Source organism: Dermacentor andersoni, chromosome 9 (assembly GCF_023375885.2).
Source record: "Dermacentor andersoni chromosome 9, qqDerAnde1_hic_scaffold, whole genome shotgun sequence".
NCBI lineage: Eukaryota > Metazoa > Arthropoda > Arachnida > Ixodida > Ixodidae > Dermacentor > Dermacentor andersoni.
The window spans coordinates 25,195,913-25,221,812 of record NC_092822.1 but is presented as its reverse complement, the minus strand read 5'-3'; the positions used below and the strand labels follow the sequence as shown (position 1 = coordinate 25,221,812).

Below are 25,900 nucleotides of genomic sequence, written 5' to 3'. Positions count from 1 at the left end.
CCTTCTTAACATTGTGATGCAGCCATGTAACGTTCATGAAAGATACATGGTCAACCAGTGAGGTATTGCGCTACTTTAACTAATGCGAAAACCACTTCTAGACGTCGCGATGTTTATTCTGCCTATCATGTCAATGCTTTCGAAAATGGAGCGACATGAGAACAGTGCTGACGGTAGGTGCTCCTCGCGAGAAGTTACTTTCGTCACGTGTACTGCCATTAGCGCGTTGAGGTGTCACCGAAAATTAACGATTGATATAGGGGACGCGGACCAACATTACAGCTCATCCACACTTCTCCAAGCTGCAGAGAAGTTGTGCTTGCGGTGTTTATAATGTGGCGTAAGTATAAGCGTGCGGATAACGCAAGAGAAGTCCCGTTTCAACCCTTGGACAGGTTGCGGATTGTCCTTGGTGCGTCATCATCGGAGAGAGAAAGCTTGCAAAGTAAGGTTATCACTTTATGGATGTCTTCAACGCGGCGGCAGTCACCAAGCCGTTATGGTTTATCATCGTGGCGGGACACAAGCAAAGCACGCTTTCTGCGAGTTCATAACCGGGTGCTTTCGTCTAAGGAATGGCACTTGCTTATCCAAGTATACAGCAGGCGCACACAGGAAATCGTATGCGCGCACAACGAAATCCGACGTAATCAATCTAGTTTTGCTTGCAAAAACACTCCTTCACTTTAGATTGGGCGTACTTTCAGCCTAAATTCAAATCCGGACAGCAAGAATATAATTAGAACGCCTGTTACAAAACATCTCGTGACGTGATCTGGTTCGATCACCGTGGAACTTTATACGTGAAATAGCGCAGAGTGTTGGCAGAAAATATGAGTAGAGGACAGACAGACAGACTGGCTCTTCTCTACTCCTATATTAAAGCATAAATTGTTACCTGTTACCCGCAACTACACGTATGTGTGACGTGCAACTGCCATGTAGCTGGTTTAGAAGAACGGAGTGGTCCCAGACGTGTGCTTTGGAGCCTAAATTGGGTCAAAAACACAGGCGAACCTGAAAACGCAACAGTACAGTCACAAACCGCTTTCCACCTGTTCATGCCTGAATTCATTGCTGCTACTACTACGTAAGACGCCGTCAGATGCGAGGAGATCGCGATGACCAATCATACTGACGCAATATAGAAAACGCTTACGGCAGTGCGTCGCGCACTATCAAGAAAAAAATATATCAATATATCTACACCTCGGCAATTAGTACCGCAAAAGGTTCTAAAATTATCAGCGGAAAGAGGGTAAGTGCGAATTTATTGTTGTCACAAGTTTGCAAAATATATCCGAAGAGAGTGTTCACGAGGATTTCAGTAGCGGCAGTTCATCGCGTGTAGGAATTATGTGAAAAACTGTAAGACGCGCAGCGGTTGGCACCACGATACAACCTCATCACTGTGGTAGGTGACCGAAAATGAGAACCTAAGTTCAACGACACGCTGTAAGTCATTTGCGTTTTTTTTGTATCCGCCCTGTCTCCGCATAATAGGGTCGCAAGCCTGAGTGAATAATGGGTCTTCAGAACCGTGAAAGCCATTTCGATCTTAGCAAGAAGAGCCGGGACAGATCTATCTAGTGGGCAGCAATTGCTGCTGGGTCAGCGCGTGCTTGAACTTTTCCTTTGTGTGATTTGATTTCCAGTGATTTCTCAGCGCCTTAAGCCACCGTCTTCTTTTCCGAGGCTGGGCACCGACAGCTTTTGAGGTGCTTAAAGCATGCGAGACGTCGGTGGAGGATGTGATAGAGTAGATGCCTGAGGAGGCGGAAGTACTTGAGCAACGGAACGGCGATTACGACCCAAAAGTTATACGCCGTCCTCCTGAGTTCTGCTCTGCTGGTCGAGGGAATTGTAGGCTGCTGCACAGAAATGCCAGAAGGCTGCCCCGGATATCCGGCTCCAATTCCCGCGGGCTGTCCTGCAGGAAATCCTGACCCACTAGGCGCGCTCCAGGCGACGGAGGCACTTGGAAGGGACCAGCGGGCTGTGACAGTGAAGTTGCAGTGCCTGCACTAGATAGTCATTCTCTGTTAGGCGACCGAGACCCCAGATTTCCCGCTCTATTGCTACCAAGTTGCGACACAGCAGACCCTGGTAATACACCTGCATCTAGAGAATTTCGCAGACCGAGTCCCCCTGCGCCACTGCCGAGACCTGCCGCTGGACGTGGTACGGCATTTGGCGATGGGAATCGGTGCTCGCCGCTTTATTGGTGTAGCGTAGGAGGCGGTGGTAACTGAGGTACGCTACGCGAACCTGGGAGACCCACATACTGCAGACGCGGTGAGCCAGGCCGCACCGGGTGTGACATAGAGTGCGCCGACATTCCGCCGCCTCCACCACTAGGTTGCAGTGCATGCGCGACCGTGGTAGTCGTTTCGACAGCGCCTTCGTTCGAAGTTTCGGGCGGCTCGTGCTGCTCTGTTCCGCCTCCTGACGTCGGGGTAATATCTTCAGGCAGGTCTTCGGCACCATTCGGTAGACCCTCTTCCTCTCCGCCCTCTCCGCCCTCCTCGCCACCACCTTCTTCTCCTCCGCCTTCCTCAGGCGGAACGGTGGCCGGCGCGGGATTATCTGACGCGGCGAAGGTTTTGAAGAACTCCGGTATTTCCGGGAACTCGAGCTTGGTTTCGTTGAAGTTCGGTTTTTTCGGTGGGGGCGCGAGGCGTTTCGGCAGCTCATCGCTTTCTTTGCTCTCTTTGCCCGTGTCCTCCGGCAGTACGTTCTGCGGCCGAGTTCCCGGGGCAGTGGGCCGGCCTACTTGCTTCCTGACGCATTTGAGGACACCGCGGACGGGCGTGCAATCGGCTACAAGAAAACAGAGTGGGACAAAATTTTAAGTTTCTCAAGGCAGAGAGAAAAGAGAAAGATCAAACGCACGCACGCACGCACGCACGCACGCACGCACGCACGCACGCACGCAAGCACGCACGCACGCACGCACGCACGCGCACACACACACACACACACACACACACACACACACACACACACACACACACACACACAAACAAACAAACAAACAAACAAACAAACAAACAAATAATAATGAAATCCGTAGTTTCGCCCGAAGGGGCCACCATAAACAATCACCTCAACAGAAAAGCTTAGCGTTGAGCTGGAACTCTTCAGACGGCGTTACGAATCGGGTGTGTAAATGTCGCTCATCGACTTCACCAAAAAGGACATGCACCAAGCCCTTCATGCCTCGCCTGTGGACAGTCCAGCAAAACGCTTGAGCACTTGCTGTTAAGATTTCCAGCTCAGCTGAGCGTATTTGTCGCTGCGTTCAGCTGAGCAAGTTTCAACGACTTACTCTTGCAAGAATTGCGCTTCAAGATACATCGTTTCTGAAAGGTCGTGAGCCTCATATCGTGCATTCGATATGAGGCTCCCAGAGATGTAATGGAATATTTGTCGCCCATGGGACTAGACTCTTGTCTGTAACACTAGTACTCTGCGTGCGACCATGTTCTTTATTGCTCTCCGTTTTTATTACGATAACAATTATACGGACATTCCAGGCGCATTACCGCCATTACCGTCACCGTCGCCGTGATGTTCCGCATAAATTCCAAGGGCGATAACATCGTCGCCGCACGCCGTCTACTGTATGTGCGAGTGAAAGCGTGCAATGGCGTGCGCGAGGGAGGAAAGCGGGAAGCGGGCCGTCTTCCGTCAGGGACAGGAGGGGCGGGGAGGGGGGGGGGGGGGCGTGCTATTCTAGCGGCTGTTGCGTAGGGCGCGGCCCCGTGGGTCCTATCTTGAAAGCGATCTGCGATCCTTACTTCGTATCATCATCATCATCATCATACTGGTTACGCCTACTGCAGGGCAAAGGCCTCTCCCCTACTTCTCCAACTACCACGGTCATGTACTAGTTGTGGCCATGTTGTCCTTGCAAACTTCTTACTCTTATTCGCCCAGCTAACTTTCTCCCGCCCCCTGCTACGCTTCCCTTCCCTTGGAATCCAGTCCGTAACCCTTAATGACCATCGGTTATCTTCTCTCCTCATTACATGTCCTGCCCATGCCCATTTCTTTTTCTTGATTTCAACTAAGATGTCATTAACTCGCGTTTGTTCCCTCACCAAATCTGCTCTTTTCTTATCCCTTAACGTTACACCCATCATTCTTCGTTCCATAGCTCGTTGCGTCGTCCTCAATTTAAGTAGAACCATTTCGTAAGCCTCCAGGTTCCTGCCCCGTAAGTGAGTACTTGTAAGATACAGCTATTATACACTTTTCTCTTGAGGGATAATGGCAACCTGCTGTTCATGATCTGAGAATGCCTGCCAAACGCACCCCGGCCCATTCTTATTCTTCTGATTATTTCAGTCTCATGATCCGGATCCGCGGTCACTACCTGTCCTAAGCAGATGTATTCCCTTACAACTTGCAGTGCCTCGCTACCTATATAGTAAACTGCTGTTCTCTTCCTAGACTGTTAAACATTACTTTAGTTTTCTGCAGATTAATTTTTAGACCCACCCTTCTGCTTTGCCTCTCCAGGTCGGTGAGCATGCACTGCAATTGGTCCCCTGAGTTACTAAGCAAGGCAATATCATCAGCGAATCGCAAGTTACTAAGGTATTGACCATTAACTCTTATCCCCAATTCCTCCCAATACAGGTTTCTGAATACCTCCTGTAAACACGCTGTGAATAGCATTGGAGAGATCGTATCTCCCTGCCTGACGCCTTTCTTCATTGGGATTTTGTTGCTTTCTTTATGGAGGACTACGGTGGCTGTGGAGCCGCTATAGATATCTTTCAGCATTTTTACATACGGCTCGTCTACACCCTGATTCGGCAATACCTCCATGACTGCTGAGATTTCAACTGAATCAAATGCTTTCTCGTAATCAACGAAAGCTATATATACGGGTTGGTTATATTCCGCACATTTCTCTATCGCCTAATTGATAATGTGAACATGGTCTATTGTTGAGTAGCCTTTACGGAATCCTGCCTGGTCGTTTGGTTGACAGAAGTCTAAGGTGCTCCTGATTCTATTTGCGATTATCTTTGTAAATACATTGTAGGCAATGGACAGTAAGCTGATCGGCCTATAATTTTTCAAGTCTTTGGTATCCCCTTTCTTATGGATTAGGATTATGTTAGCATTCTTCCAAGATTACGGTACACTCGAGGTCATGAGGCATTGCGTATACAGGGTGGCCAGTTTTTCTAGAACAATCTGCCCATCATCCCTCAACAAATCTGCTGTCAGCTGATCCTCCCCAGCTGCCTTCCCCTTTGCATGGCTCCCAAGGCTTTCTTTACTTCTTCTGGCGTTACTTGTGGAATTTCGAATTCCTCCAGACTATTCTCTCTTCCATTATCGTCGTGAGTGCCACTGGTACTGTATAAATCTCTATAGAACTCCTCAGCCGCTTGAACTATCTCATCCATATTAGTAATGATATTGCCGGATTTGTCTCTTACCGCATACATCTGATTCTTGCCTATTCCTAGTCTCTTCTTGACGGCTTTTAGGCTTCCTCCGTTCCTGAGAGCATGTTCAATTCTATCCATATTGTACTTCCTTATGTCAGCTGCCTTACGCTTGTTGATTAACTTGGAACGTTCTGCCAGTTCTATTATAGCTGTAGGGTTAGAGGCTTTCATACATTGGCGTTTCAGATCTTTCGTCTCCTGCGATAGCTTACTGGTATCCTGTCTAACGGAGTTACCACCGACTTCTATTGCGCACTCCTTAATGATGTCCATAAGATTGTCGTTCATTGTTTCAACACTAATGTCCTCTTCCTGACTTAAAGCCGAATACCTGTTCTGTAGCTTGATCCGGAATTCCTCTATTTTCCCTCTTACCGCTAACTCGTTGATCGGTTTCTTATGTACCAATTTATTCCGTTCCCTCCTCAAGTCTAGGCTAATTCGAGTTGTTACCATCCCATGGTCACTGCAACGCACCTTACCGAGCACGTCCACATCTTGTATGATGCCAGGGTTAGCTCAGGTTACTTCGTGTCTATTAATTTGCTATCACAATCGATGCTTCGTCTTTCGGGAGAAACTGCGTCTTTCTTCTTCATATGCCTCCTCCTTCCCTTTCTCGTTTTCTTTCTCTCTCATCTGCAAGCGAGCGGCCGCGGTCTGCCCGTTTAGGAGACAGTTCATAGCCCACTTTTCTTTCTCTTCCACGTATTTGTATGTATGTTCACATGATTGCTAACGATAATGATATTCTTCCATACAGCATAAATAAAACATATAGCATAGACACATAAATATATACGGAACATCACGGCAGCGCCGACGGCGGCTATTCGCTTGGAATGTCCATATAACTGCTATCGCAGTAAGATTAGAGAGTTCTAGCGTATCCGAAAGCGTAATACCGATCGGACACCTAGGAGGAAATATTACTTGGGAGCCAACTCCAATTTTTCGATTCATATACATGTAAAGTGCCTAAATGCTCTCGCCAGACAACTGCCGAACCAACTGGAAATAAAGTTACGGCATATAAGAGAGAAACATCAATTCTGACTGTATAGGAAGCAGAATTTTGGTGTAGTGCCTGGCAAGCATACACTGCGAATATTAGCGGAAACTGTCGTCTAAAAAAATTAGGTGCAAGCTTTAGAAATCCATAAATCTGCACCAAAGACAGATATTGCTATTCTTCAAACTGCATCTGCTCTATATCACTGCTATATCATCTAAAGCGAATAAATGCAACACATAAGCCAGCAGTTCACGTAACATTGTTACAATGTTTACGAAGGATTTTGCATCAGTTGTACTCAATATTTACTGGTACATTTTAAAGCGACGCATAATACATACCATTGCGCGGACTAATAAGTGCACTTTACTAAAATTCAGGCGTCGTTCTTCTTATTACGGCGTTGCCGTGTTGTAAACTTGGGTTCAATTCTTGTTTTTGCTACTAACCTTGACATTTTCTTGAATTTTTGTAAACCACAATGATTGCCTGAACTAAAATTCTGCTTCCTACAGTCTGTATTTTCCAACTTTTTCTTTGGGATTCTGGCGCCGTGGATGCCGATCGAAACGATTTCTCTGTTATAGTACACGCACGTCCACGGAGTCATAATTTTTAAGTTTCCCGGAATTCTTTATGCTCGCCTGTGGCAGGTAACGTAATTTTTTGTCCTTGAGCTGGATTATTCGCAGAGGGGGACATTACTAGAACTAGAAATTGAAACACAGATACCTCTAATTAACAAAAATCACTAATTAGCATCCCAAATAATTACTTTATGGCACCTATTGAAATTTACGAATCGTAGCCGGGGACCTTGGAAGACGTGTCCACTTGAAATGAATCTGCGAGACGACACCAGTTCTGACATATTCATTGCCAAACTGTCCGGCTAAATACACGGGCGTTCACTTTTGTTCTTCATTGCACAAAGGAGCGTTTCGTTAGCTTAAGAGGAAGCTTTAGCTCGGGTGCTCCTACATAAACACATGTAAAAGGATTTTTCTCGGCAACCACTGCACCAAATTTGACGAGGTTTGTTGTATTTAAAAGAAAAAAAAACTTAAAATCTATTGAATGTTTGTTTCGAATTTTTGATTTAAGATGTCCCTTTTATTTAAAAACTGGCAAAAAATAAAACATTTTCAAAAAACTAAACTATCAATTTTACAACTCTGTAAGTCAGCAACAAAAAATGATAATACAATTACGTGAAATGCATGTAATAGAACATACAAAGCGGACAGAATTGATATGTGACACATGCACCTCAAGAAATTTAATAACATGGAAATGCAGCTTTTGCAGAACCATTGCAAACAACGTAAAAGAATTCACGTAAAATGTAAAATGACACATCGAATTTGTCCGCTTTCAATGATCTAATGGATGCCGTTCCCAGAACCGCGATAACTATTCTTGATGCAGAGCTGTGAATTTTTAAACTTCGTGCTTCTATTTTTTTTCAAGCTTCCGAATTTTCGAAAATTCATGTAACAAAATTCAGGCCCTAAATAGAAATTATGCTTCCAACAGCCACTAAAATTTAACTTTCTCTCAAATGCAACAAATTTCATTAAAATGGTGCAGGGGTTATCTCAGAAAAAATGTTTTTGTGTTTTACATGTATTTGAATACGCCGCGTCGGAGCTGGGCCTGAGCTAAAGCTTCCCCTGAAGTACGTGGAAGAACAGTGCATTCTTACTGCGAGTCTGATGCTGCACAGTGGCGTCATTTTGGAAATTCACTCCAAGCGGACTCGCTCTGCAAGCTCACCGGCCACAGTTCGTAAATGGCAATACGTGCCGTAAAGTAATGAGTTAAAAAAAGGTAAATTGCGAATTTTTTGTGTGATTTAGTTGCATACGTATTTCGATGTTTTTTTTCTTGCAAGTAATGGACGCTACTCTGGACATTCCAGCTTGAAACACAAGTATTATGCTACCTACAACAGGCGACGTTCTTTTTAAAAAATTCCGCAGTACTTCGAAACGCTCCCCCAAGCATAGCGCTGCAACTCTGCGATTTTTTTTCCCGGCAAACAGAAGTGTACGTCTCTGGTGCCCCGAGGTTCGGTTTAACGAGATTCCGCTATAACGTAGACGTCTTAAAAAAGAGACACGCACAGTGCTTGTTGCAGGGACAGTGGCCGTAGTAGTAGCCTCCCATCATCTGCTCGTCGGTGCAGCGCTCGCCAGCGCGCTGAAAACGTCTGCAGCGACGGCGTGGGTCCTTGGACCGTCGCAGGCAGCACTTGCCAATGCCGCACTCTTCGGTGTTGAGGCAGGCGGTGCCACCCCTGACCTGTCAAAGGAAAGAAAATGTTATTAATGCGTGAGCATATTATACGTCCATATATATATATATATATATTCATGTTGGTCTACAATTTTCTCATTGACATTTTCAACTGATCAAAATATTGGAAAAGCTGATTGATCAATGAAGACTAATTATGCGACTACGCGCAACGCCAACTATATATATATATATGGCCCCTTCATGTATATATGGACCCTCATGGGCCGAGGGGCCATGAAGGTCCATATATACATGAAGGGGTCATACATAGCCGAGGGACCATGAAGGTCCATACGCTCAGCATCGGCTCCACCCCCTGAATCCTCTTTTCCCCGGACACGGCCGAGCCGTGCATGGTTAGACGCGAGAGGGTCCAAACCCCGTGTGCTCGGTACGTGGTGGCGCAACCCATACAAACGCCTGCTCACGCGGACGCCCCTGCGGGGTGTATGTACAACCACACACCCTTGGCTCGCAAGAGGACAATGACACCGACTACGGGGAAGTTTGTGTCGTACAAACGAAAGACAGAATGTGGTATCCACTGTGTATATATCTCCAGTCGCACCCATGTGGGATATGCAGAAGTTCATGTATAGTACTTTGCATGGTTTAGCCGTGGTTCCAGTACCCTTGCGATTGTCCTTGGAGACATCAGTGAGGAGCTTCCAAAACCAGACTAGAAATGTGTCACTGAGTTTGTGCTAGAATAGTATGGTTTACTTCTGTGTATACAAGCCCACGTCCTACGAACGTGGCTTGGCATCCTTAAAGGAAAACTAAAGGCAAATGCTAAGGCAAATGGTAAGTCAACGTGGACTGCTAAAACATCGTTACAGAAACCTCGCCACGCTGGTGCCGTGCCGAGAAACGACTCATACGGGGAAATTGCGTCTGAAGGATCCGCATGCCTTTAGCCCAATTCAAGTCACCCGCGCCCGAGCAGGCAGTGGTGAGTGACGTTGCATACGTCATGACAGCACGCGATAGACGTCTCTAGCGCTTTTCGTGCAAAACGCAAACACGCAGTCGTGGAGAAACAGAGCCAAGCCAGAGCACTGGATTCGCCGCTTCAGCTGCTCTTGTTCAGGTGGCGGGGACCGCTCGGGAATCTCGCGACGTCACGCGATAATGAATCGACGGAAACGCGAAAGCGCCCGTCGCCGCCCTCCAGAGTTTGGTCTCCGCATTATTCCATGGACCCCACGAACAACTTGTCGCGGACACAGAAAAAATTTATCATCGGGTGGTTGAGAAAGGACATGAAAGGATATGACATCATTTTTCAATGGTTGCTAAGTCATTGTGACATCGTTGAAAACGAGCAAGTAAACGCAGCCGCTCGATTTTCACATGTGCTGTGGCGATTGCGTCACTATCCAGATGTCAAGGACAGACGCAGCGGGAAAGCTCTGTGCGCTTGCTCGCGAGCTTACGTTGGCCCGATGGAAACCGACAGAGAATACAAACCAGCAGCTTTCTTCCCTTTATCCTCATCTAAAGCTACCCCTTACCTGTCATCCAAGTTGGGATGAACGAACTTCATTGAACGGCGGCATATAAGTGGCAGCACATGCCCAGTAACGAGTTAATGATGAGCGGCACATGCGCTGTGACAGATACCCGTGATCCAAGTTGGCGTGAGGACTGTTTTCGAACTGGGTTCCCTGGTCGCAGCAGCGCGACGGTGTGAATCACAAGACCATAGGCCACTCAGTATTCCAAGTTGGCGGCTAAACGGTAGAGATACAGCCAGAAATACAGGCAGCCACATACATAGACAGCTAGCGGAAGAAGGTTGAAGTGCCCTAATGATGCTAATCACAATAAAATGATAATCGCATTACAACGAGATCACGTTTGTGTCTGGCCCTCCTACGTTTCCAATCACTGTACAGGCGCAGCTGTATAGGTTGTGCGGCAAATGTCACCTGATCATTTCTACTGCCGCATACACATTGTCACTATCGACGATGCAACGACGCCATCGACAGACACATATACCTCTGCAAACTATGAAGTGATAACCAGCTTCGTGACAAGATGCGATGAACGCTTCTTCCTTCGAATATGGGAGGTGGCGGGTTCAAAGACATTGCGGTGTATATTGCGAACCCACTACCGGTGAAACCGTGATTACGTGCAGCTGTAGTTGGCGTCTCTGGGTGGAGCGCGTAATTAGCCGCACGGTGAACTAGCCCAGGAGGTAGTTGATAATAGTGGAGGCTGTTCGACACGGTGTCACTTTGATTCCGGCTGCGGAGTCGAATCTCGGCAGAACAACGTGCGTGGCATCAATATGGGCAGGAGAGACTTGGGGTGGGAAAAGGTGTTAAGGGTTTGGTGCCGCGCAATCGACAAACGTCTCCGTTGAGAAAAAAAAAAAAAAGACACGCAACAACAAAGTAATTTGGCTCGCTGGTTCTCCCAAGCCCCGCCAGCGACACACAGGCCGAGTTTGTACGCAAAAGTTCCAAACGCAGCCTGTTGTGGTAGTTCAGAAAATGAAGAACTGCACCTTTTTGTTTTAATGCCGTGGCATTCTTACGACGCTTGAGGAGTCTGTTTATACAATTGTATTTTTGCTTTGATTTCTTATAGCTTCACAAACAATGGCGCGTAGGCCTCAGCCATAAAGATAATTGCTTCCGGGTGCAGTACACCGAATTCCCAAAAGGATGGACCGACGGCTGCATAAGATACCCCGGCATGTGACTTAAAAGTGTCTGTGTAAAACTCTAAACTCTAAGCTCTAAACTCTAAAGTTTATGAAATGCATTCGGATTTGGAGCTCTGGAGCATGCTTTGTAACTTCTAGAAAAGATATATCCCGCTCTATCAGCTGCCATTCCCAAGGCGGTAGCTGCTTAGCTGGAGGCATTAAGCGATGTTCGAGGAGTGGGACATCCATTTCAACGCTAAGCTCACTCACACGCAGTGAAAAAGGCTGTCTTACAGAGGGATGGTTACAAAAAAGTGTAGCACATGTGATATCGTTAGCGGTATTAGAGCAGGTGCGTTGATGATTAGAGCGAACTTTGACAAAATATGTTAGGCTGATGTATGTTCTCTGCAGATGAAGTGACCATCTAGAAAAAATGTTTAAGTACAAATGCGCCACGGATATTTCCTTCAATGCGCACAAGATGATCAGTTGTGGACCGCCCTTCTCTGAAGCCACACTGATCGAGATCAAGCATATTGTTCAGTTCGAGGAATTGCATAAATCGACGATTAATCATTTTTTTTTTCAAGAAGCTTACACAGGCAACTTGTGAGAGCTATCGAACAAAGGTAACTTGCCGCTGAGAAAGGGTGTTTACTTAGCTTCAGGAAGGGAATAACAATAGCTTCCTTCCATGATGATGGCAGACAGCCGGCAGCCCAGATAGTGTTGAAAAGTCATAGAAAAGTCATCTGTGTGTCGGTGTGTAGGTCTTTAATCATGTCATACATCATTCTGTCAGCTCTCGGTGCAGACCTTCTACATGCGCTCAAGGCTGCTTTCAGCTCAGCACTATTAAAAGGGCGGTTGCGTGGTTCATTCAGTCGGAATTTACGATCCAGTCACTTAAATTCAGCTACTTGTTTATATTTAAGGAATGATCTTGAGTGATGTGTGTAGCTCGATACACGCTCGAAGTTTCGCCCAGAGCGTTGGCCTGGTCTTCCAAGGTATTCCCTTGTTCGTCAACTAAGGGCAATGGATAGATTTGCTGCCCCTTTACACTGCGAAAATGTTTACTCCCTTAAGGGTGTTTTCTTGTGGCAATGTTAACACTCTTAGCGATGGGGCCTTACAAAACTTCACAGAGGAAGACAATGGAGCGCTAACTAGACGTGCGATGACAAAAGACCTAGTTGAAAACTACGTAATCATTCTGGCAGCCTTGGGCGCACAGATGTATACAACAAAAGAATTTCACAGGGTGAGATATGAAACTCTCCTGTCGGATATTTCTGTGCGACCAAGGCTGTCAGAATGATTAAGTAGCTTTCAACTGCGTCTTTTGTCATGGCACGTCTAGTTGGAGCTCCGTTGTCGTCCTCTATAAAGTTTTGTAAGGTCGTAACAGTAAGGTTAACAGTAAGGGTAGTGCGACAAGAAAGCATGCTTAAGAGTGCAAGCATATTTACAGTGTTGTTTTCTTAGGCTATTCCATACTTTAGACTCTTGAGTGTAGGATGTTATGTCAGAGAAACCTTTCCCAGCGCTAGCCCTCCTCGCCTCTCTCCGCGTCTGCCTTTCTCGTGATTTTACCAGTTTAAATTCTATGAGATGTTCCACAGTCGGGAAGCGACGAAGTACGCCTCACGATTTGTTTTGTTTCTTTCGCGCCAGTCTGCACTACTAATTCCATTAGGAGATCCGTCTTTTACATGGGAGACCTTTTTTTTGTGGAATGAATTTTTTTGTTGCATCGAGTATAAAACAAGGAAAATACGCTACTGCATCATCAATACTAAAATCGTTGATAAAATCGTGTATCAGGTTGACTATTTAAAACGCTTCCAGTCAAGTGATGTTATTTTCCAACGGGGGGGGGGGGGGGGGATTATCATGCTTCTGCGTCAAGGCGTGCATTATAGGAAAGTGGTTGCTCTCAAATGGATTCTAAACGACATTTCATTCTGCACAAGGAAAGAGGGTCGCAGTGCCAATCGCTAAATCTGTGACTGAAAATGAAATGGGGTGGATATTGTAATAGGTGGGATCTTTTTATTAAAGAGACACGCACCAGTGTTTGCCAGAAAGTTTGTTATAAGCCGACCCCTGGCATCACACCGATATAGTCTCCCCCCAAAGTGGCGCGAGCATTAAGATCACCAGCGATAATATATGGTTCTGGGAGCCGGCCACTCAGCTTGTAGAATTCGGTTTCTCAAAGTGGGTAAGAAGGCGGTATGGTAACGCAATAGATTGTTATTAATTTGTGAAAGAGAATCGCTCGCGCCGACACTGCCTGGAGGGTTGTCTGGACAAAAAGGTTTTGGCATGCCACAGACTTATACGAATACTGCTACACCTCCGGATGAGGCAACTGCGTCATCATGGTCTTCCTGTAAGATAGCATACGGTCTGAGGAAATTTATTTGAGTGGGTTTTAAATGTATTTCCTGAGCACATATCACTTTTGGATTATGCTTATGGAGTGGTTCTGTGACATCATCAACATTGTGGAGAAGCCCTCTCACAAAAGACTGGAAAACTTCGGTGTGCCCTCTTTTCTGAGGGCGATCAGGGTCTGAGCGAATGAATCTGTAGTTTTCGGCAGGAACGCCAGCCAGCCACCCTACAAGCGGACGCTGCAGCGCCTGTAAACACAGGTCCTACAGACGCCAGCTGTACGTCGCCACTATAAGCGAATAGGACATAACCTAGGTTGGCTACTCACGCAGAGTTAACCCTCGCTGCCAAGAAGATTGGAATATAGAAGAGAGAAGAAAACAGGAAAGATTGAAAATGAGAGAAAAATACGAAGGCTTGAGAGGATAATAGGCAAAGGCAACTACCGATTTCTCCCGGAGTGCTGTCTACGTGAAGCCGAGGCCTAAGGTGTGTGTTGACTCCGCTGAGAGGTCATGAAGGTCCATACGCTCAGAATTGGCTCCACCCCCAGAATCCTCCTTTCCCCGGACACGGCCGAGCCGTGCACGGTTAGACGCGGGAGGGTTCAAACCCCGTGTGCTCGGGTACGTGGTGGCGCAACACACCAAACGCCTGCTCACGCAGACGCCCCTGCGGGGTGTTTGTACAACCACACACCCTTGGCTCGCAAGAGGACAATGCCACCGACTGCGGGGAAGTTTGTGTCGTACAAACGAAAGACGCAATTGTGATATCCACTGTGTATATATATCTCCAGGTGCACCCATGTGGGATAACGAGAAGTTCATGTCCAGCACTTTGCATGGGTTAGCCGTGATGACATTAGCCCTGCGATCATCCTTGGAGACTTCAGTACGAATCTTCCAAAACCAGACAAGAAATGTCTCACTCAGTCTGTGCTAGAATAGTTTGGTTTGAAGTGCCACACCAATCCAATCACTCAGCTACTCAACAACGGTGTTGCATGTATTTAACTTTGGCCAAGAGTATGTCTAAGGTTGCAACCGAACCAATCAGCGTATATCACGTGAAACCACAGAATTCCTTTTCAGCCACATAAACGCCAAGTGCTCAGCTTCTTGGACTCTACTTTTTCTTCACCGGAATCTGCAACGTTCCTACGGCATTGCTGAAATGTACAGTTGCATATTCGGGCGAAAATGACCGATCGTTTGCAAACTGAACTGTGCACGATGGCTCGCACGATTATCGACTGCGTCTTGAATATTTCCTGCTAAGGGTTCTTATTTTGCAGCGTTGACGTTCTTGAGTCCACCTCTCAAAGCGAAACTTGCTTTGCCTCTTGCTTCAATTTTTCCAGTTGCTGCTCATGCTGCTGCTCTCTTGGTAGGCCGGTACCTGACGTTAATGCAAACACCATATATAAGTCGGGATTAAGTCGTTCCGGCTGGCCGGTACCGGACATGGTGCAAGCAGACACCGAACACAGTGCGAACTAAGGCGGCGAACAGCGTCAGGTTATGCACCTGAACGTGATCTCCAACGCCGGGACGCCGTCGTTGTCATTTCATCGCCTTCATGCCATTACGATCATTCCATCGTCGTTGTGTCATCGTCATCTTTCCTCTGTTTTCACTTGCCGTTGTCACTTCGTTGTCATATCGTCGTCAGAACGTCGCCATCTTGGAACCGTCGTCATTCTGTCAGTGGGTATCACAGAGTCGACGTCATGGCTCCATGGTTGTTCCATTAGTCGCCATATTGTCGTAGTTGTTCCTGAGTCATCATCCCATTGCCATCATCCCTTGGCTATCGTAACGTCATCATCGTCATTCCTACATTGTGATCTCATTGTCGTCACGACGTTATCGACCCGCCAGCATCGTCATACCATTGTTATCATTTTAACATCGTCATTCCATTGTAGTCATTCCGTCGCCGTAATTCCAGCTTCGTCCTTTCGTTCGTCACACCATCGTTCTTATGTTGTCATCGTCATATACCATTGGCGTCATTAGAGCATCGGCGTCATGTTTACGTCACGCCGTTATCCCATGGTCATCATGCAGTCATCGTCATACCATTGTCGTCACACCAGCTTCGCCACTACAGCGTCGTCATCTTATGGGCACCACGACATCGCGCCGTCGCCTCATACTGTCATCGCCACTTCAGACTCGTTATTCTACGGTCGTCATGTAGTCTTCGGTACGCCGTTCTGGTAATTCCAGTGTTCTCATGTCGTTACTGTTTTTAACCATCGTCGCCCTTCCGTCGTCGTCGTTGTGTCGTCGTCGTACAATCATCTTCATGTGCGACAGAGTCACATTCAGAATGCGACAAGTTTTATGTTTAGCGAGACCGTTCGCAGTAAAAATTCTGCCCAGCTCAGTTGTGCTTACTTGCAAGTGGTCGCTAAGCAGCAACCTCACTCGACTCAAGCACCGATGAAAGCTTTGCTTAAACCGATTACCATAGTGCATAGGATCTGCAGATTTTTTTATGTGTGTCAGTTTTATCTATGCAACACAAAGCTGACGATCTGCACAGCGGTCATCGCGTATTGAATGCTAAAGTAGACAAACCGAGTGACATAACACAGATTAACAAGACCAAAACTACAGCAGATTTTTGTTTTCGCTTGAAGAGTCCGCAGCAAGAATACAAACCCCCCGATGCTTTCTAGCGAGCCATCTGTTCTGAAAACATGCAGATACAAAGTGGCACGCTGTTATTTTCTATAAATGCGTAGAGAGAGAAAGACCGGAACGAGAAAAATAGGAGGCAACATTGTGTAACATTGCAACGTACTGCTTAATTCTCTGTCTCTCAACTAATCCCTCTGAAAAAAAAATTAACGTGCTTTACGTTCCAAAACTACGATCTGACTATGAGGCACGCCGTAATGGAGGACTCTGGAAATTTGGACTACCTGAGGTTCTTTAACGTGAACCTAAATCTATGTACGCGGTTGGTTTCGCACTTCGCCCCCGTCGAGATGCGGTCGCCATGGCCGGGATTCAATCCCGCGGCCTTGTACTTAGCATCCCAACACCACAGCCACTAAGCAACCACGGCGGGTGACTGATCCCTCTGCCCTGGTTGTATTATGTTAGACGTAATACGAATGACGCGAGCAGAACATAGTTGAGTGCAACAATGCTGTGGGAAAAAGGCCGCAAGCAGACTGTAGTAAGTTTAAGCAGTATATAAAAATAACACTAAGAAAGAAGAAGTAGTAGAAGAAAATATATACATAAATTGTACGATGCATTGCAAGTAATGAAATTGAAGAGCAAGGAGGAAAAGTAACCAGATGGTGCATCCGGCTCGCTTTTCTACGCACTAGTATGGGGGGGGGCTAAAGAAAAAGAGAAAGGATGCGTAAGGTGATAAATATAGAAAAGAGAGGAGGCACTAAGCGCGCGCGAATTGAGATTGAGAAAGAGTGTAGAGAGAGAGAGCGAGGACGCAGGAAGGAAGGTACGCACAAAGGGCAGGAAAGTTAAATACGCTTTGTCTAGTTGGTTACCGTACACGCAAAGAGAGGGATGATGGAGTGGAAGAGAGAATACAGGAGCTAAGATTATTCAATGTAAGACGCAGCGTGTCTGTGCGGTTGGACACTCGAGTTGCCTGCAGCTACAGGAGGAGGTGCCTTCGTGTGGCTTTCTCGGCTGATTAGGGGTGAGGCCACTCTCCCAGGGCCTCTTCCTTAAATACACGATGTTTAAGAGGTGTCGGCGCCTTTAAGCGACGCTGCCTACTCCTTTTCATTATAGAACTACATTACGTACCAAAAGGAAAAGAAACGAGACGACATTGAACGAAGGAAAGGTGAAGGACATAAAAAAGACACACAAAACACTCAACATTTGGTCTTATAAATAAAGATAGCTAACGACAGAGGGCGAATAAGATACTAGAACGTAGTCTGCACACATAACTGCACTGAAGAAATCAAGTAATACATAAAACGAAGAACCGCTTGCGGTAAATGAGTGGATATGGCATCAAGCTGCTGAGTACGGGGTCGCGGGTTCAATCCCGCGGCCGCGGTAGCCGTATTTCCGTGTGAGACTGAAATGCGAACATACTCGATCCTGTACTGTGCCCTGGGCGCACGACGCAGAAACCCAGGTGGTCGAAATTAATTCGGGGTACTCCCACTACAGTATCCCTGATAACCGAATCACTGTTTTGACGCAAAACATAGAAATTCTGCGGTTTTACACGTTGAAAAAAAAAAAAAACGCCTTGGCAAGAAGCTCTATAGTCCACGATACGCGAGGCGAACAAATCCGAAGGCAGCGGTTGCGAAGGCCACCAGCTGACGCGATGCATCTGCAAAACACGAGGCGCGGTTGAGGGACAGTACGCTGTGAAACAATGCACACGCTTAAGAGTGGAAATCGGTCCACAACTCACACCCTTAGGAGTGTAGCGGTGCGAGTTATGGACAGAGAACACCGTTAAGGGTGTAGGTGGGCTCCCAGTGTGGCTGTACATATGGATACTCACTTTGCCCGTGACGCGTGGCTTTCGAGTGCTCACGATGGCGGTGTCGGCTTCGCTGGTGTGACTGCCGGCCTCAATCAGCCACGTGGGGAAGGGGTTGTCCTCTTGTTCCGCCGTCATCGACAGCGCGCATGTCGCCAGCAAAACTGACAATCGGAGCAGCATGACCGGTCAGTGCAAACTCTCCACAAGAGGCATATGAAGACTGAAGCTGGTTAGACTCTGCGGAAGTGGGTTGACAAGAAAAAAAAAAAGAACCAGCGAATTAGCACACTTGTGACCGCTGTCGAGTCCTCTCGAGGAAGATGCCTTCAATGACGAAAGGGCGCGGTCGCTGTGGGCGGAGCCCGCTAATGGCGGCGTCGAGTCTGGCGGCGTTGTCAACACCACCTCGTGCGGGACATTCTCGAATTCCCCAGCTGTGGAGAGTGTCGCATTCCGTTCTTGGGTGCCGAGGCAAAACGCCGACGAGAGGGGGTTCCGGTATTCGCCCTCCGTCCCAACACTGCACTCCCTTACTGCCGTCAGCTCGCAGGCGCCGGTCGAAGGGCAGAGAGGTCCGCGAAGACAAAGGCGCACAGCACGGGCGCACCTGCCGAAGACTGTGCTGTCATTGTCCACCTGTGGTCGTCATCGTCCTGTCGGTGCTCGCGTCTCGTCGGTGTCCTTAAGAAGACCGCGGAGAAAGCCTGGCGAAATCGCGAACGCCGTCTCCGTTCGTCATTCACATTACTGCGCGTCGTTAAGTTGGAAAAAGGAAATATTCAAATTCTCGCAGCGTGGTTCGTACATAACACGTGCCCTCTGTGCAGCTGCGAATCCAGCCCTGGAGGGCTTTCTGTTATGCGAATCACTACGTCACATGCGTCATCCCCCCCCCCTCCCCCTTCGGGGTGCATTGTGTTTGGGCGGCGTTGGGCAAGCGGGACCGGCAAGGTGAAACAAAGAGCATTGTTCCAGATTTTCGGTATCTTTTTTTAAAGTCGTGCACCGAGATAATCGATCAGCGCATTGTAATACGACATATTTTGAGAAGCCTACGCGAACCTGTGCGCACCTAGGGGATTGGGTTTTGGTCGCACTCAGCTGGGGCCGGCTGCTATACATATGATATGTACACATGTATTTTCATATTCCTCGAAATGTATTCTTTAGAAAGCTGCGCGTTATCAGCTTCTCTCTTTCATAAACCACCGAGAGCGGTGGAACGCGAGCTCATCCCCTGTTACATGATACTCGACCCGTAAGGCGGTCAACGCTTCATAGCGAGACAGGCGACGACAGTGCTGCGTTTCAAGACACGTTGCGCCACCAAGCTCTTGCTATTATACTACCTAATGTCCAACCTAGGTTAAAAGAAAAAAAGAAAAGAAAAACCCACGATGAATTCCCATGACCAAACTTTCTGAACCTCTATTGTGAACTTCGCATTTGCACGCCTCCGTTTTTTTGTCGTTTCCCTACTTTTCTTCCACCAACCTTCATATCGCCTCTTACTAATCTCTAGTGCGGACATGTTTACTTCCCCCTGCTCTCGCTGAACCCAAGGGTTTCAAGGAGGCCAGTGGTGCCTAAATCGGCCGCTGGGCAGATGTCTTCACATTCTAATGAAACATACTCCATCGTTGTTGTTGTTGTTGTAGCCTGTGGCACGTGTGGCTCCTACCCACGATGGGGTATTGGCCAAGAAATGGGTGGATTATTCCAAAATTATATAGAGCATAAATTTCCTAATATCTATGGGAATAGCATTGAATAGGGTTGAATTACCGGCTAAAATAAAATTAGGAAGGTGCTGTTGAATGAGTAATAATTAATTTAAAAGTAAGAAAAAAAATTGAATTTAGCAGGGCATTCATTTAGATTCTGTAAGGAATGTTTGGACAGCGAAGCATGCATCCCTGTGGCTGAATCCCAAAGTGGACGCCCCGAACGAAAGAATTGCAGGTTCTGTCAAGTCCAGGCCAATTCTCCGAAAAGGTATCTCCAACAATCTTTTTCTTAACGCAGCAAAGCGGCGACAAGATAGAAGAAAGTGCTGTATCGTCTCCTCCTCTTCACAAAAAGAACAGAGGGGAGAGGGAACCAAACCCGACCTGTGTAAATAGAAATTTAGGGAGGGAATGCGGCAGCGTAATTTGGTGAGGCAGACCTCAAGCATCTTTGTGTAACAAGATTCGCTATGCCAGGGAAATGCCAGGTGTTTATACTATGGAGAAGCTGTCAAATGTGGGTTTGATAAGGCTAATCTAATTGATCTCATCCGAAATCTTGCCGCCGTGATCTGTGCTGTCACTGGTAGAATAGGAAGAACAGGGCCGGATAGTGATGCATGTGCCAGTGAATCGGCAGTTTCATTAAAAAACAAACCTTTATGACCAGGCACCCAAATCAAATGAATACATTGCACATGGGCCGGAACTAGTAAGTGGAAGAGTTTTAGCATGGGTGACTCATTAGTAGCGGTAAGGCAAGAACATACAGAAAGGGAGTCCGTAAGAATAGCAGCCGTTGTAATCATTTGGTCTAATTTACGTAACGCTAGGATTACTGCTAACAACTCGGCCAGAAAAATAGGCACAAAATCAGGCAATCTTAAAGAAAAAGACCAGTCGAGCACAGGACAAAATATTCCAATGCCAGCTTTTTCCACACACTGTGAGGCATCTGTTGCAATGATAATGTTTGTTTCTAGGGTGCTTAGGTGGTCTTGCAACATGGCGTTTAAGATGCCGTAAGGGAGTAGTTTCGCGTGGTTCGGGAAAATGTCGTCGAACCTGATCTCTGGGTAACTTGAATGCGTATTATTAGGAATCACATCACGAATTTGCACGTTTAGTGGTTCAAGTAATGTTTGCACAAATATAATCTGTGGTCTATGAAACCTGGGCCAATGAACAGGAAAAAATGATTCTGGATCGGAGATGAAAATAATTTGAGGACGGTTTAATGGTGATTCATATAGCCTTAAGAAGGTCTGAACGGTCAGAAGGTGAAATCGGCATAATATGGGTGGGATTCTTGCTTCCATGTATAATACGGCATTTGCAACGTATTTTGGAAGGCCTAAGCACAGACGTAGTGCCTCTCGTTCTAACAAAACTAGCGGCCGAAGCTTGTATGATGGAACACCTGAGAATAAAACACATCCAAATTCTAACACCGGACGAACGTACATTTTATATACCATCAAGAGGGATTTTCTGCGCATACCTGTTCTTCGATTGCTTAACTTGCGCAAAATGCCCATTGTACGAGCTCCTTTTGTCGCAATATATTCAATATGTGGCCGCCAGTTAAGATTTCCGTTGTAAATAACTCCAAGGTACTTTAGTGACTCTACTTGTGGGATATCTTCGAGATGGTAGTTCAGCGATATGTATACTGGGTCTTTAACTGGAAAAACAAGTATAGCACACTTATTAGCATTCAGGTTTAAGTGTAAGCTATCCAGCCAGTGTTCCAGTTCCCTTAGATACGACTGCAAAATTTCGTAAAGAGAGTATATGTCACTAGCCATACCAAAAAAGGCAATGTCATCAGCATAAACGTAGGTACTGACTCCTGGGTGAACGGGGATTCTGCTCAGTAAAATATTAAATAATACTGGAGAGAGTACCGATCCCTGAGGCACACCTCTTGTTTGCTTATGTTTTCTAGAAGAATAGCCGCTTCGAAAACAATAGAATTCCCTGTCTTTTAAAAATTCATGCACCCATGCTACAATATAGCCTGGAAAACAATGGCTCTGTAACCGATTTGTTAAAATTGTGTGTTCAATGCTGTCATAGGCTTTACATATATCTAAAGTCACTAAAGCCGCGTATTGTTTTTTCTGTCTGGCGATGTTAATTCGACTTTCAAGGTCTACATGCGCGTGCCATATTGAATAGCCAGATCGAAATCCAATTTGGCAAGGACTCAACAATTGATTTTCGTCAATAAACTCTATTATGTGGCCGAGAAGCACTCTTTCAATAAGTTTCACTATGTTTGATGTCAACGCAATTGGTCTGATGTTGTCGATAGTGTACCCTGCCCCTTGCTTTTTAAGTAACGGAACAATTTTGGCGATCTTCCATTCTTGTGGAATCCATGCATTGCTAACACAGTAGTTTACCAAGTTCAGAAGCTCACGTGGAGCTTCTTGAAAGAAAATCTTCAACATTGCATTTGTTATTCCGTCCGGGCCAGGCGCTGTAGTTGGCAACCGTAACATAACTTGTGCTACTTCCGAATAGGATATCTCTTTGTAGTCTGATAATGCAGGAGTAAAAACAGAAGCTTGAAGGCGCGTTGCGAACCGGTTCTCCAGTCCTTTAGCCAATAGCTCTAAGGACTCCTGCATTTCCTGTGAGGTATAGACGATTGAGTCTACATTAACGCTCATTGGGAGTCTGTTTCTAAACCGAAGGTAATTAAATAAAGCACGTTTGTTTTTGGATTTAGATAGATAATCGAAATGGTTTTTATCGTACTCATCTTTTGCGTTTTTAATAGCACGTTTGAAGGTTGCCGAAATAAATTGATAATCTTTCCAATTTTGTGGGCTCTGATTATGTAGAAGTTTTTTCCAAGCAGCTTTCCTTCTTCGATAAACTCGTGTGCACTCACTGTTCCACCAAGGACTAGATGGGGAACGCTTAGAAGTCTGAATTACAAATTCAGACTTTTGTCGGGACATCTGTAGCGCTGAACAAATATTCAAGCCAGTTTCTTCGTTATTACTATTAGTTAATGATGCAATGGTGGAGCGCAAGCAGTCTTTAAATTTTTTGCAATTCACAAATATTCTGTCGTGTCAATCAACTGATGTTAAAGGGCATGCAATTTCAAAGTATACTGGAAGATGATCACTGTTTGTACCGAAATCAATCGTAGTCCAAGATGTCACGGCGACGCTTGTGCTAGAAAACGTCAAATCTAACACTGAGCGAGATTGCCCACGGATAAAAGTAGGTCCTCTGACATTAAGGCATGAAAGATTTTTATCTATGGTCCAGTCCCATAGACGTGTCCCACATGCATCTGTTTTGTAGCCCCATGACACGTGATGCGAGTTGAAGTCACCAGTAAGGACGACTTCATTTTTGCAGCTGGCAAGCGCACTATCCAATTGGTATGTACTGTGTACGCCCGTAGGGAAATAAGCATCTATAATTGAAAGCGAACGGTAGCCTGGGATGCTAAGGTGCACTGCCAAAATTTCACATTCTGGAGACATTAACCTGAAAGCTATTTTCGCCTTATGACAGAATTTAGACGATACAAAAATCATTAAACCACCTCCTAGTGAAAGGCGATCTAATCGAAAAGATCGAAAATCTTTAAAATGAAAATTTTTCTCAGGAGTAAGCCAGGTTTCTTGTAAGATTATGACGTCAGGATTAAGTTCAGTTGTTAAGTAATTTAAGTCTGTTGAAGCAGAGAACAAGGAACGACAGTTCCACTGTAGCACTTTTAAAAAAGCTATGGTGATGATCTAATTGATATTCAGCGACTATCGTCGCGATGAACTTTCTTGGATGCCAGAATGAGAAAAAGAATTACCCTTTTTGTTTTTGGTATAAGGACAAGAAGTAGTTACTGGAGACCCAGTTCGCTTTTGCGGCCTGATATCATGACCCGTTTCCATGTCGACCTGCGAGTCTGACTGACGCGAAGAACAAGGATCGGATCCTACAAATGTTGGGTCCGATGTGGTACTCGGCGCTAGAACTGAACTGGCTACCTGTTCTGCAGCACAAACAATCGATTTGGTGATTGGTGCGGCAGCTGTTTGCAACAGCTGTGTCATCTGCGCAGTAAACACTTGTGAAATACATTCGGTAACACTTGTGACAATATGTTGCATAGCCTTTGTCATAGCTTTTTCTACTGCTGATTCAATAAGTTTAGGCAAGTTATCTTCATGGAAAGTAGATTGCCTCGCAGTGACGCCAGCGTATCCAAAGGCTCTTTCCTTGACGACTGCAATAGCTTCTCGCCGCGAACATCGTCGCCTGTCAATTATCTCTAGTAACTGTATTTCGTTAGCTCTAGCCGAGCAGCTTCCATAGTCAGCCGCATGGTTTCCTCCGCATAGGCAGCACGTCTCGGTTTCAGCTGTGCATTCATTGGGGGAATGATCGGCACCACAGGCGCGGCAGCGTCCATTTGATTTGCAGCCTCCTGCACTATGGCCAAAACGCCAACAGTTTCGACACTGAAGTGGACGCGAAGCGAGAGGTTCCACTCTAAAAATAAGTGGCCACACTTTTAGTTCAGATGGGCAGGTCATGCCAGCAAACGTAGCAATAACCGATTCTGTGGCAACTTTTTCCCCGTTTACGAGTCGGTTACATCGGTATACCGCTATCACGCCAGCATCAGACAGTTTCTCCAGAGTCTCAGTTGGGCTCAATCGAGAGTCTACGCCCCGGACAATGCCTTTAGTGCATGCTAGATGAGGAGGAATGAACGCACTCACCGGGACAGATGCGAAAGTCTTACACTTTAAGAGGTCTGCAACACAGGTCGAATCTGATGACCTACAAACTATACTACCTCTTCCAAATTGTCGGACATCGCTTATCATCTGGAAATGCTGCGTCATGGCTTGGAGCTCGGCCTGAACAGCTTGTGGGTTGTTCAGCCGGATGAATCCACCGTTCGAGGGCACCAGCGCGACAGGGATGCTGCTAACACCGCTGCGGAAGAAAGATTGCAAAGGAAAATCATCAGGAGAAAGGGAGGCTGACCAAGGGCTGGGCCCTTGCCCAGGAGAGTTTTTAGACATCAGTGCTGATTCAATCACGAAATAAGTCCTACAAAAATTAGATAACTGAGATAACTGAGATAACTAGGTCAAATCCACCCAAAACTCAGCCAAACCACCAAGCAAGTTCCAGCTTGGGCACACCGGGGCGGAGAACCGAACGAGTCCACGGGGCTTGTCACAGGCACCGAAACACGCAGCCGTTCGAACGTTCGAACGCAAGTGCAGAGCACTTGGAGCAGCTTTACCCTAGCTTTACCGCAGCAAGCACATGCTTCTTCTTCCTTCTTATATATCGCTTTATAGGTGCGTGTTCTAAGGCACCCTGATATCGCTTCCAAAAGTAACGAGCTTCCCTTTGAGTTATCATAAACTGTTTTATTCCTCATTTCGTTTTTTCCCCTTAAGTAGTTACTCATGGCATGTCTCTTTTCCATAGCCGCCACCCATGACATTATTTCAGCCTCCCTGACATTCCGCTTGACGTTCTTTGTTGCTGTATTTCTCATCAAAAAGTTTTATGGAAGACCAGCTCACACCGATTGAAACGAACCCGGTGGCCAAAGTTGGCATCAAAGAGGTTCATTGAAGATCAGCAAGGACCGAGTGGAACATACCCTGTGGTCCATTTAGGCCTCATAGTTAATTCGAGCAGCTGTGCCTTACCCAGTCCGGCATCTACACTGCCGTGTCCAATATCGGCTGAAAGAGGTTCGTTGAAGAGCGGCGGAACGTAAGCACACGTTGCCACATATACACAGCGACCC

General features: G+C 46.4%; 1 protein-coding gene across 1 annotated transcript; it reads right to left on the bottom strand.

Moving 5' to 3' along the window:
• Nucleotides 1-1,252: 1,252 nt before the first annotated feature.
• Nucleotides 1,253-19,174, bottom strand: LOC126527325 (uncharacterized). Its single transcript, XM_050175112.3, has 3 exons — nucleotides 18,380-19,174; nucleotides 8,613-8,790; nucleotides 1,253-2,820 (listed from the first exon to the last, which is right to left on the bottom strand). The coding sequence occupies exons 1-3, from the start codon at nucleotides 18,539-18,541 to the stop codon at nucleotides 2,219-2,221; spliced, it is 942 nt and encodes a 313-aa protein (XP_050031069.1). The 5' UTR covers nucleotides 18,542-19,174; the 3' UTR covers nucleotides 1,253-2,218.
• Between the last annotated feature and the right edge of the window lie 6,726 nt (nucleotides 19,175-25,900).